Raw genomic sequence first — 13,921 nt, 5'->3', positions numbered from 1 at the left:
CCCTTGGGAGAGATTGACTTAAAGTCAAACTAAGATATAAATGAATGCAGTTCAATCTTTTATAAGTAAATAAATAATAAAGTTTTCAAAAATCATAAAAAGAAATTCCACTTAGAATAACAATAAAAACCACTCACTACATGGTACAAAAACACATTAGCTTTAAAAAACTACAAAACTGTTGTGACAGATATAGAAACATTTTAGTAACCCAAGGGACAGTCAATGTTCATGGATTGGTTGGATCAACTTACTAAAAATGATGATTCTCACTAATTTTATTAAATTATATATCCACAAACGTGTTCACGGATTTCTTTTTAAAAGTTGAAGATTAAATTTTCATGAGAAAGCAACTAGATGAGAATAGCAAATGGGAACTGGGAGGGGGTGAGGAAGCTTAGGAAGTTGGATTTATATCTCCAGACTTCAAATCATCTAACAAAAAAGCTAATGTCAAAATTATCTCAAACTACTGGGTGGGAGGGGAGTAGATCAAATAAAAGCCCCATACATTGAAACAAATTAATATAAAAGATAATTTGTTTGATGAGCCTACAGAAAATAAAAACTGAGGGGTGGCCAGGTAGCACAGTGAGTAAGAGCACCGGCTCCAGTGTTGGGATGACCTGGGGATCGAATCTGGGCTCAGATACTTAGCACCACACTCAGAAATAACTGGCCATGTAACCTTGAGCAAGCTACTTAACCCCTATTGCTTTAAAAAAAAAAATAAAAACTGAGAAATGGTTTATTATTCAATAAGTACAATCGAGGAAAGTAGAAATAAGGTGAAAAAATAAACTCAAATATACACCATATACCACACTAAATCCTAGCTAGATTATAAGATAAAACAACAATTAAAAGATGGAAGACAACAGAATAACATATTTTCGCTTGTTGAGAGTAGATTAATTTTATCTAATAAGCAAACAGAAGAAATTATTAAAGACAAGATATCCATATTTGATTATATAAAATTGAACATTTCTGTACAGTTAAAATGACAGAGTTAAAAGGAACAGAACAGAAAGGAGAAAACTGGGGAAAAGAAATGAGGGGGACTTTGTTACAAATGTAACAGGTAAAGTCAACATTTGAAACTTGCCAGGAACTGGACGAAATATTCTAAGGTAAAACTCAACTCAAAATGGGAAAAATGATCAAAGAATATGAATGACAAATAAATACAAATCACAGTAACATGAAAACCCATAATAATGCATGGTAACCCACACTAATAAGTGCTTTATTGCGAAGCACATTACATACATATCTGTAGCAGCAAGCACCCCAAGCGTCCTCAGGGTGGCTGCTCATACAGGTTCTTGGATCTGCTTTGTCAAAGGAAAGCAACTCAAAATGGGTTAACAAGCTTACTTTAATCAGTCAGACATATATCGTTTACCTTGTTCAGGAGAAAAGGTCAGCACCCTGAACCTCAAAGTATACAGGCATAATTATCAAGACAGAAACATCAAGTAGACAGATTTCCAAACTGTCCAACCATTACATCCATACCCAGTCAACATCTGGGTTTCCACATTCTGGGTTTTTCAAAGCCGGGGGACTCTCAACATCGGCTTCCCAGAATTCAGATCAAATCACAGAACACTTCTCAAAGTGAGTCCCAAAACAAAGCTACACATCAGGGCTTATATAGCCTTCTCCTGGCTCAGAGAATGTAACAACCTTATTGACTCACTGGCCAATCAAGAAGTATCTACTGAAAAACAAGCCTCCCTCCCCAGGCTTCTGGTGCACTTTAGCCTAGGGGCAGGGAAGATCTTTAAAATTTACATTCGCATTACAATATCTCACTTGAGCTTCATAATAACTCTAGATGCTATAGATACTATTTGTCCTATGTTACAGTTGTAGAAAATGAGGTTCAGAAAAACTGAGTGATTTTGCTCTGATCACACAGTTGATCACCACAGATGTTGGAGGGGGGAATTTGACCATCAGATACTCCTGACTCTGAGAGCAGGACTCTACTATATTATGTTGCCCATTTCTTTATCAACTCTCTCTGTACTTAGGCTACTTTGATAATCACTTTTAAAAAATATTTCCTCTAAAAATAGAAGAAATACAAATTAAAATAACTTTGAAGTATCACTTCAAACCCACAAAAATGCTCCCTCTCTTACCCAAAAGAAAATACAAGGTTGTCAGAGCTATGTAGACACATGCACTCAAATATTGTTGGTGGAATTGCAAATCAGTGCAATCTTTTTGGAGAGCAGTCTGGCAATGTTACATTGGATAACTGCGTAAGTTACAAAAATACTCAAGACCCTTGACCCAACAATCCAATTTCTTAGAATATACATTTTTCAAATATATTTACAAATTTCAAATAACGTCTTCATTTCTTTTGGGGGTTTAGAATTGGGTTCATCTTGGTCAAACTTTTTATTTTAAAGATAAGGAAAGTGAGGGCTGATGTGATAAGCTACAGGCAAAGCCATCTCTTCAACCCCATCTCTTTTCCTCCATCAGAGGCCTGACAGATATGAAGTCAGACCTAGCCAGGACTGCACGCCGACTGCAAACTGCCTGCCTCAATCTTGACTCCAACCTGCGTCTGTCTGAGAGCAAAGCACTTTCTTCTGTGGAGAAGGAGGCCCGATACAGTGCCCAGCTGGAGCAACAGCTTTGGGACAAGGTTCGAGAGATGATCCAGCTCCAGAGCCTCTGGGATGCTGAGAAAGTCGGGCTCAACTCCAGGTGAGAGCGCTGGGCGCAGAGAAGCCCGGAGAACTAACCAGTCATAAGCAACCATATACCAGGCGCCTCTCACATACCAGGCACACACAAGGACAGAGAGGAGACCACTCCTCCTCTCCGTGAGCTTGCATTCTGATGGGCCTCGAGGACAACATAGATACGAGAAGAAATACAAACGGGGCGGGGGCTCTCTCTGGCACACCCATGGTTTGCATGCATTTCTTCCTCGTGTGAGTCAGCCTGGCATTTGGCAGCCAGAAGAGATCCCTTGACCTTGGAAACCTCTAAGGGAGGTATTGCTTGCAGAAGGATCCCAGGTCAGACCATATCCGGAGTACTGTGTGCAATCGGGGCACCACCATCTAAGAAGGTTATTGAGAAATTGGAGAAGTCTAGAGGAGGACAGCCAGGGGCTTAAAAGAGCCTGAGTCCATATCATAGATTTGGTTGAAGGAAATTGGCACATTTAGCCAGAGAAAAGAAGACCCAGAGGGAACGTGATAGATATCTTCAAGTCATCATTAGCCTTATTTTTCTTGGCTCTACAGAGCCAGTACCTTCGGATGGAAGATACAAAGAGGCGAATTTAGGCTCAAAGTCAGGAAATACTATCAAACAATTAGAGCTGTCCCCGAAATGGAATAGCTGCCTTGGGAATTAGTGGGCTCTCCCTTCTGGGAGGTCATCAAGAACAGGCTGGACTTGTTGGGAGTGTTGTGGGGGATTCTTTTTCCATTTGGGGTCATACTAGATCCCCACATGCTAGGGTGATCACCCCTGAGGTTCCTTCCCAACTCTGGAATTCTGGGAGCTCACCTTCTCAGAATCCTCTTCCTCCAAGGCTAAACTCCAATGCCACCTTTTCCATGCATCCCTCCTTGATTCCCCCAGTGGCTTGTGCTCTGTCCTCTGTACTCATTTACAAGCCTTTGGTCTCTCTTCTCTTCCAGTAAAATGTAGATCCTTGAGGTCAGGTACTGTTTCCTTTTTGTCTTTGTGTATTCAGGGCCCAGTAGTCTCACTGAATCTAAATGAATTTCAGGTTTCTCCCATTTGAATTTAGATCCAGCTGCCGTCTCTTTCAGCCTTTGCACTATTCTCACTGCCCTGCTCTGCCTCTGGCTTTGCCCCTCTAGACTCACTGAACTTACTCGAGTAGGAGAAAGGCTCCAGGAACAAAATGCCAAAAAAGAGAAGACCATATCTTGCCTGAAACTGGACATTCAGAAGCTGGTGCGTGTATTTACCAAGACTTTTCTCTTGGGTGTTTGCTTTCGATTATGTCCCCAAAGCTTATTTGCATCATTAAGACATTCCCTTCTCTGAATCCAGGAATCCACCCAAACTGGAGATGTCCTGAAGGTGGAGGATCTGAAGGATGAAGTGGAATCTTTAGAGCGTGTTTTAAACCACATCACAAAGGTGCCATGTTACTCATGGGGAATCACAGCGAGTCCAACTTCCACATTTTAAAGATAAGGAAACTGAGGCACTGGGAGGCAAAGGGTGTTTCTCAAAGGTCATGTCACTAGTGAATGTCAGAAGCATGATTTAAATAGCAGAGAGGGCAGTTTGAGCAGAGCACAGAGTATGTAAAGGAGGAAAGAGAACAGGAAGGAAAAGGAAAAACCAAGCAACCAATGAGGTTTTTCTTTCTTTCTGTAGACTTTCTATGTGACCAGTACTATGAAAGGCCCTATCAGGGATACAGGAATATGGACTATTACTTGTATGAGGGGAGCTGCTTGTTTAGTTGGTGAGATGAAACTGATATCCCTGGTGCAGTTAGCCAGAAACATGGGATAGCTCATGAAAACAGGCTCTCTCGTATGGTGGAGACTAAAGACTGAATCGTCTTTTCCCGTCTCTATGACCCTAGGCAGGTAACAGTATTTAGGATCATAAATTCCACGCTAGAAGACACCTCAAACCTAACTCTCTCACTTCACAGAAGGAGAAAACTGAAGACCAGATAGTTTAGGAGCCTTGGGCCCAAGGTCACACCAACAGTGAAGGGAAGAGCTGGGATAAATCACTTAACTTCATTGTACTTCAGTCTACTACAAAATGAGGGAGAAGCTGTCTGCAGGGCCAACCTTCCCAGGCCATTGTGAGGACTGAATATGATAAAATCGAGAGTATTTATAGATAGAGAAGTGTTTGATGTGTCTGTGACGAGGACGATGATGGTCATTCATCTATCTTCTCCATTATCTGTTCCCCCCGAAGTTAGTTCTAGCCGATGCTGAGTGCGTAGGCCTGCCCTTGGCAGAGAATCGAAGGGGTGGAGGGCAGGAAGATCCTGGAAGAAGGCCATCCCCTGTGCACTCCGGCTCTCCTCCTCCACAGCAGGCATCCCTGACCCAGCCCTACTCCCCATTACACCTGGACACAGCTCTGCAGACAATCCAGGGAGCCCTCCAGAAGAGGCGCCAACAGGAACAGGTTGGAGGACCCCCAGCACACAGGGCTGCTTATGTACAAAAAACAGTCCAGTCAATGGAATCTCAGGCTTCCCCCAAAGCAGAGACTGGTTTTTGCTGGAGAGCAAATAATAAAAATTCATCTCCTTAATTAGTATCTCCCAAAATGCTACAGTCAGCTTGCTCAAGTCAAGGTGATGGGCAGGAAGGGAGGGTCTTGAGTATATTGGGGTAGAATTGTGACTTCTCTGAGAATCAGTAATGCTTGGAACAGACAACCAGAGGTAGCAACAGCCAACCATATCTCCTACAAGCCACAGAAACCAATAGCACTTTCTTATCATAGACTTCCGTAGAAGGCCTAAAAGACCACCCAATCCCCCTCCCCCATTTTACTAACTAGGACACTGAGGCCCTAGAAGTGACTGCAAGTCATATGATTTGTAACAGAGCCTGGACTTTAAGCCCACATGCCCAGCTCCCAAATCATAACTGATTACACTGGACTGCACTGTCTCACATGGATATTTCCCACAAGAACAAACTCAGGGCAAAACTATAAACTGGCAACTTGTTTTCAGGGACTTCCCCATCTCCAGAACCATATTTCCACTGGTCCCCAGGACCCCTCATTACCGTCATAGTAGCCCACACTCTAAATCTTTCTTTTCTTCCTCTGACCCTTCAGAACATACTGTCCTGTCCTATTAACCATAATCCTCAGTGCTTAGAGGAAAGATTCCTCCTAGATAACATGTTTACAGTTTCATAGGGATCCTCTTGAAACAGTGTCTAAAGCCAGAATGGTGTGGTGGGAGTGAACAGAAGATAGGACCTAAAATTTATAGGATCATAGATCTAGGACGGGAGGAAACTCAGAGGTTATTCAATCCCACTCTATGATTTTATACATGATGAAAATGGGGCCCAGAGCATAGAAGTGAGCCAGGAGGGCAAGAGCTGGAAGGGGCCTCAAAGGGACGTCTCTGCCCCTAGGTTTGCTCTTTATGTGGGCGCAGCATGCATCATGAGTGAGAATGTGGTGTATGTGGAGCTACCTAAGTGGGTTCATGGCTCAGCCCCCACCCCTGGCAAACACACCCTCCCCCCTTGCTACCTTTCGTTGGAATCAATCATACAAGAATGGCACAATGGAGTCCACCAGCCAAGTGTGACAACATAGCTAAATACTATTCTTTCCCTGTAACCACTAAAGCCAAAGACAGGAAAGGGTGAGGCACCCTCCGCCTCTCTCAGACCAAGCAGTCTGCGTGCTTTTCAGTCTGCAGGCAAACCAAAGCGTAGAAAGTTACACAAGGAGCCAAGCTGAGATGCTCAGATGTAAACCCCTCCCCCAATGCAGGGGCTCATAGAAGCCGTGTGGCCGTGTCTGACCTCTGTCCTGCCATTGGCAGGGACTTCCAGTCCTGCTCTCCACCTACTTCCAGGCACAGTTTGGGTCCCTGCGTCATGACCGCCCTCCATAAATGCCCCTCACTAGCAGAAATGTAGGAGCCAAGTTCCAAGGTAGGCCTGGACACAGAGCCCTAAGACATGAGCCCTTTCACTGGGCATTACTGCATCTGACCCTCAAAAAAACCAACTTGCCAACCACAGATCCTGCAAATTCTCCTGTCCGTTGAGAGGAGGGTGGGGGGAGACAGTCAGAGCCACTCCCTGCTTGGTAGGGGGAGTTTCTTCATATCAATGAAATCACGGGCAGAGTGTCCCCAGTGCTAGTGGCATTGATAGAATTAGGTCATGCCCAACTCAATTCCATCCATTTTACAGATGAGGAAACTGAGACCCACAGGTTATGTGGCTTGCCCAATATTTCTCCCCAGTAGAAGCTACTCAAAGGTAGGAACTGTTTCATTGTGTGTCACCAGAACTGAGGCCAACAGTGCCCCAAGTTTTCATAATTGCTGCCTTGATTAAGTAGGGTCAGAATTTGAACCCACTTGAAACCAGGGTTCTGTCCACTGAACACTGCCTTCTGCACTGGTCTGCCCACAGGAACAAATCACAACTCCCTGAAGTATTGAGATACAAAGCCCAGCTTTTGACTTCATGGCAAGGTGCCTTACTGGCCCTCACATGTCTTACAGTCAAGCTGGAAAGACAAGGCTTATTAACTAGTGACCAGTCTCCAGATAGAAAGTGAAAAGTTCAGAGTCAGGACCGAGTGTAGTGAAAAGCTGCAGGAGGGGGGAGATCATTACCAGATGGAGCTGACAGAGTGGGGAATCCAGGAAAGGCTTCAGGGAGGATGTCACCTGAGCTGGCCCTTGAATGAAAGGATTTCAAGAGTCAGGGAGGAAGCTGAGGGGGCAAAGAAAGTCATGCCAGCTCCCTGCTGGTAATGGTCTGGGCCCCTTCCCAGCCTGCATCCCTCGAGCCCCTGGAATGCCTGGCTTAGTAGGGGGGCTGGTCCAGGGGGCTGCAGGCCAGGCCCTCCCAAGCTCTCACACAAACCCATTGTTCTCAGGGCTGTTGCATCATGGGGGAATGAGGAGGGCAGTCTTGGCTTCAGAGGAATCTCTTGCATAATGCTCAGTGTGTTTTTCTAGGGAACGAGGGTTAGGAAACCCTTGCTCTCTGTCCCTCCTGTGTGATTCCCTCCTTCCCCCGTCTTGGAAGCCAATTTTCCCCAAGAGTCACAGGGGTGGGTTCCACAAACAGAGTCCTCAGGGGTATGTGGGAAGGCCCTAGCATGGCTCCCATTCCTGGAAATGGTTCAGTGACTAGAAATGATCGCCATCCCTAGAGAGGGCAAAGGGCCTGGGCCAACCAGAGGTGGGGAGTAGGGGTAGGGAGGGTGCTGGAGCCCAAAAGGCCCACATCTATGTCCTTGTTCTGTCCCCACAACATCTCCATGTTGCCATTCACAGAATTGCAGAACTTCAGAGGCCCCAGTTAGCCCAGCCCATACACACAAGGAATCTCCAACATAATAATACACCCAAGAAGTGATTCTCCAGCCCGAGCTTGCACACCTCCAAAGAAAGGAGACTCATTGCTAACCAGGTGGTCCCTCCCACTCTTAGCTCTAATTATTTGCAAGTCTCTCCTGACCACACTCTTTCTGTAGCCAAGTGCAAGGCTCGACATTGATTCCTGTTGAGTTTCATCTCATTAGATGCAGCTCAGGGCTCTGGGCTATTGAGGTCTTTTGGGGATCTTGACTGTCATCCACTGAGGTAGCTCTCTCTCCCAGCTCCAGACACTGTCTTGGTGTCATCGGCAAATGTGAGCCCTCCATCTTTGCCTTTATCAGAATCAGTAATAAACTTACTAAACTGAACAGGGACGTAGGGAAGTGGGATTACTCTACTGAGGCCCTCCTTCCATAGTGGCAATGAACCAGTGATGACTTCTCTTTGAATCCAGCTACCCATCCAGTTGTCTTATCCAAGTCCACCTCAAGGACAGGAAGAGACATTTTATCTAAAGCTTTGCTAAAATCCAGGCGTACTAGTGCACTAGCATTTTTCCTCATGCATCTTTTTAGTAATCCTGAAGTCACGAAGGACTGGGTTCACCCACATGCATGCACACACACTCACTTATTGTCTGAGTTTCTCCTCTGTAAAATTGGGGTAAATTTTGTAAAATTAAAATTTCGTATAACCTCTAATCCCTCCCCCTGAGAGTTCTATGAGGCTTCAATAAGATAATACATGCAAAGAAGTTATTTTGTGAACATTTAAAAGATAAATGGAGATGGGGAAAGAGACATGAGGGAATGAGAACCAGGATGAAGAAGGCAGGAGATAAGTATGTCAAAGACAAGTTTTGTTGATCTTAAAACTATACTTTGGATCAGTTCCTGGTAGAAACTCCCTTTTAGAGTCTAGGAGTCTTAGAGTTACCTAGAATACTGAAAGCTTTAGTGACTTGCCTAGTGTATGTTCATTGTTCTGGGCCAAAAAACAAAACAAACAAAAATAATAATACTAAAATAAACCTATTGGCAACTCCCAGGAGAGAATGGTAACAATAGCCATAACAATAATAATTTCCATTTATGATGCACTTTAAGATTTACAAAGGATGCCCAGGCTTCATTCCTTTAGGTCCTTAGCTCACTGTCGCATTTCCTCTTTGTCCGAGCAGGAACTGCAGCTGCAGCTGGAGTCCTCTCAGGCCACAGTAACCATGCTCCAGAAACAGCTGGCCGACCATCAGAAGGAACTTCAGGCCACAGAGTGGCAACTGCAGGAGCGGCAGCAGGAGCAAGAAAAGCTGCTGGTCAGGCTGGAGGAGCAAAGGAGAGACCTGGAATGCTGCAAGGTCTCTGAAGAGATGATGGGAAGGTGAAGAAGGGTGGTCTGGTCCTGGGTTGAATTAGCAAAGAGCAGACCAAAGCAAAGAATGGGATAGTTTAAGGACCCCCGAGCCCTTCCAAACCCAAGGGTTTATGGACTGAGCTAAGGTTCTATAAAGCTGTAGATGTTTGTCCAGGGACTGCCCTTAGGAAGGCTATGGACTTCAAAATGTCTAACTCCCAAAGGGTGTAATTAGGGTGGAACAATTGAAATGCAGGCAGGGCACTACAGCAATTACACTCTTTCATGAGGTAGAAATAACCGATCTTATCATTGAATTAACAATAGTTCTTGTTACTGAGTTGTTCATGATCCCATGGACCACAGCATGCCAAGACCTTCTATCCTCTACTATCTCCCCAAGTCCACCCATGCTCATGTTCGTTGCTTCCATGACACTTCCATTTCACCCTCTGCTGTCTCCTTCTCCTTTGGCCTTCGATCTTTCCCAATAACAATGAGTCCCATCTTCTCATTATGTGGCCAGTGTTTAAGCTTCAGCTTCAGCATTTGACCTTCCAGTGGATAACCTGAATTTATTTCTAAGTATTGACTGATTTGATCTCCTTGCTGTCCAAGGCACTCACAAAAAGTCTTCTCCAGGACCACAATCCAAAAGCATTGATTCTGGGGCTCAGTTTTGCTTATAGTCCACCTCTCGCGGCCATACATTGCTACTGAAAAACCATAGCTTTGACTCTACAGACCCTTGTCAGCAAGATGTCCGCTTTTAGTCGGCTGTCCAGGTTTGCCATAGCTTTCTTTCCAAGGAACAAGGAGCTTTCTTTCTTTCTTTTAATTTCGTGGCTACAGTTGCCATTTATAGTGATCTCTGAGCCCAAGAACACAAGATCTGATACTGTTTCCATTTTTTTCTCCCTCTATTCCCTGGGAAGTAATGGGACCAGTTGCCAAGACCTTAGTTTTTTTGATGTTACGCTTCAAGCCAGCTTTTATACCCTCCTCATCAAGAGGCTTCTTAATTCCTCTTCACTTTCTGGCATTAGAATGGCTCTGCCTGCATATCTGAGATCATTAATATTCCCCCCAGTAACCTTAATTACAGCTTTTGATTCATCAGCCTGAAATTTTACATGATGTACTCTGTATATATGTACTCTGCATATAAGTTAAATATAATAAATAATATAATGTATTATATTATATATAATTAATATAAAATAAACAAAGTCATAAATATAATTTTTTAAAAAGGTATATACTATATACAGTCTTGTACTCTTCCAATCTTAAACCAGTCAGTTGTTCTATGTTCGGTTCTAGCTGTTGTTTCTTGACCTGCACACACATCCCTCAGGAGACAAATAAGATGATCTGGTACTACCGTCTCCTTGAGAACTTACCACATTTGTTGTGATGCACATAATGAAAGACTTTGATGTAGTCAATGAAACAGAAGTAAATGCTTTTCTGGGACTCCCTTGCTTTTTCCGTAAACCAACAAAAATGTTCGCAATTTGGTCTCTAGCTCCTCTGCCTCTTCAAAAACCAGCCTGCTCTTCTGGGAGTGCTCAGCTCACATATCGCCCAGTATCGCCCAGTTTGCATAATCTTGAACATAACCTTGCTGGTGTGCAAACGAGCTCAATTATTTGGTAATTTGAACGTTCCTTGGCATTGCTCTTCTTTGGGATTGGGATGTCTGGATGTAAAGCTGTGGTTCTAATACCTTCAAATATTGTTTGACCCATTCAGGGATGAGTGGGCGAGGAGCAATCATCCGTTTTAGGGACATTCACACTATCCGTGACATTCCTTGTATTGATCGAATAACAAGTAAACCAAGAACGCCCTCTATGACTTGGGTCATGTGACTATGCCACTAGTAACCTGCAAGAGGGAGATGATTTGTCTGAGACAAAGCTCACTGGTTCCCTGTGCCAGAGACTGAGGTCAGAGCAATGGTGTTTCCAAAGCAACATGTACACAACCAAGACTGGGTTGAGTCCTATACAACAGTGACATGTGTGAATTCATTGGGACAAGCAATAATTTTGATGTGGTTTCATTTGTAACAATAGTCACATATGTGTGCTTCTACTGACCCTGTGCTGATTCAAAATGTCTGTTTTGACAAGATGAAGCCAGCTGAGCTAGTTTCCTTACCTCTAATTAGTTTTCTGTCCAAAAAGTGCTATATTTTGTTCCATATGCTTATGTTTTACTATTTTTTGTTATTTTTTAATTCTGCAGTTTCTAAGAACAGGCACTTCTTCGAGGAAATGTGTAAAATTGCAGCTCTTAAAGAGCACACTTCAGTGACTGTTAGAAATATTTTAGGGGCCTTTGGTATGAGGAAGCCAAATGTTTCAAGAATCATTCAAACTCACAATGAAATGGAATTAGTTGCAACAAAGCACAAAGAAAAGTGTGATGGGGGAAAACCATCATTTTGGTTTTCCTTTCTCCAATAGTGCCTTACACATAGATATTTAATCAAAGCTTATGGAATCCATAAGCAGTGGTTAAGCACCTACTATGTGACAAGCACTGTGTTAAGCTAAGACCTGGGGACACAAAGAAAGGCCTGCCCTCAGTGAGCTCAAAGACTAAAGAGGGAGACTGTGCAGACAGCTGTGTACAAACTACAGGATGACTTTCTGCCCCACAGGGAAAAGGAGACCTTGGAGACCAGAGTGCAGGACTTGACCCAAAAGGTGGATCTTTCCTCTCTGGAAATAGAAAGGCTCCAAGTCGCCAACACAGAGCTGCAAAGGCATCAGAGTCTCTTGGAGCAGCAACAAGAAGAGATGTCAAGAAAAGAGGAGCAGAGTCAGAAGGAGTTGGAAACAGGGTGAGTGAGGCTGGATTCTGCTGTGCTGAGATGAAGGGCGCAGTGGCAAGCCCCAAGAGAGCCTCCCCAGGGCACTCTGGGCTGGGAAATCTCTCCGTGCTTCCTGGCACCAGGGCAAAAAGAAGGAACCTTCTTGCTGTTGCCGTTGAGTTGTTTCCGTTGTGTCCAACTCTTTGGGACCCCATTTGGAGTTTTCTTGGCAAAGATACTGCAGTAGGTTGCCATTTCTTTCTCCAGCTCATTTTACAGATGGGAAACTGAGGCAAACAGACTTTCTCAGGGTTGCACTAGTGTCTGAGGCCAGATTTGAACTCAAGAAGATGAGTCTTTCTAACTCCAAGCCTAGCACTCTACCCACTATGGCACCACCTAGCTGCCCCAGAAGGGGGCCTCAGGGATCATCTATCTAGTCCAGTACTCTCCATCACATGGAGGAAACTGAGTCCTATAGAGAAGAGACTGGTTCATAGTAGCTCTGGGAATCAAGGCACCAGATCTTAGGACCATAGATTTTAAGTTAGAAAGGAATCTTAGAAACAGAAAGTAAGTGATGCATTCAGACTGACAGCTGCTAAGGGTCTGAGTTCAGGGTCCTATCTACCACCTTCTAACTGATAATTCTTTTATACAATCAACCAACAAACAATGGCACCATGCTGGGCGTCATACAATGACAAAAATGAAACAGTTCTTGTCCTCAAGGGGATTCCATTCTAAAGGAGATGTGTTCCATGACTCGTGGGAGTGGCTCTGATGCCAGCCAGTCTGGGCTGATGTGTCACTTTGTCCCTATTAACAATGAGTGACTTCATGGTTATGAAGCAATTCCACATATATGATCTCATGTGAACCTCAAAAAAAACCCCAGCATGAGGCAGGTATGGGAGGCATTGTGCCCATTCTTTAGATAGGGAAACTGAGGCTTAGGGATAGGACTCCATCTTAGGGCTTCAGACTCCAAGAGGTAAAGGTGCACTCAATGTGAGGGGAAAGTTCTTAACAATTAAAGCAGTCTCAATGTGGGATGGGCTTTCTCAGGAGACGCTGAGCTCCCCATGTCACTGCAGGTCTATGTCACTGCAGGTCTATAGGCAGAGGCTCCAGATGTGCTGGGAGGGGAAGGATTCATGGGGATCAGTGGGGCCCTTCCCATTTTGGGGTGCCGTGACTGTGCCATAAATGGCTCACACCAATGAGCATGTCCTACAGCAAGGACCTCCCCATCTTATACATAGGGAAATGGAAGCTCTTAGAGCTAATGTGACTCAGTCAAGGTCACTCAGCTAGGGAGGATTTGAACCCAGGTCCTCCTAATTCCAGTCAAGCACAATTTATACTCTATCACATGCTGCCTCACTAGCCACCTTGCTCCATTCAACAGCATTTATTAGGCACCTCCAGTGTGCACAGAGACTAGAAGTATTGGAAGGAATGAGTAAATGAAATCATCACCTCTTTCTGAGCCGAGGTTTCCTTGTTTTTGACGTGGTTTGATAGAGTTAGTGGCAGATCCCATCAAACTGTAATGGGTCACGAGAGCCACAGGCCCGATGGGCAGGGCTGGCTTTGGGGCATGATGAGAAATAAGTCAATGCTAAGCGTTTGCTTTCTTCTGCTCT

General features: G+C 44.3%; 1 protein-coding gene across 1 annotated transcript in view; it reads left to right on the top strand.

The window, feature by feature from the left end:
• Window positions 1-2,521: 2,521 nt before the first annotated feature.
• Window positions 2,522-13,921, top strand: part of LOC138157598 (rootletin-like) — a 91,791-nt gene continuing 80,391 nt past the window's right edge. The window contains exons 1-6 of the mRNA XM_069083221.1: window positions 2,522-2,736; window positions 3,873-3,969; window positions 4,069-4,158; window positions 4,966-5,181; window positions 9,276-9,475; window positions 12,120-12,302. Of these exons, the coding sequence (XP_068939322.1) occupies window positions 2,522-2,736; window positions 3,873-3,969; window positions 4,069-4,158; window positions 4,966-5,181; window positions 9,276-9,475; window positions 12,120-12,302 (1,001 nt within the window). The remainder of the gene's footprint in view (window positions 2,737-3,872; window positions 3,970-4,068; window positions 4,159-4,965; window positions 5,182-9,275; window positions 9,476-12,119; window positions 12,303-13,921) is intronic.

Source organism: Petaurus breviceps, unplaced genomic scaffold (assembly GCF_028583685.1).
Source record: "Petaurus breviceps papuanus isolate PSGF00001 unplaced genomic scaffold, PetGlider_PUasm1.0 173, whole genome shotgun sequence".
Classification (NCBI taxonomy): domain Eukaryota; kingdom Metazoa; phylum Chordata; class Mammalia; order Diprotodontia; family Petauridae; genus Petaurus; species Petaurus breviceps.
The sequence above is the reverse complement of the archived record's forward strand: the minus strand, read 5'-3'. Positions and strand labels throughout refer to the sequence as shown.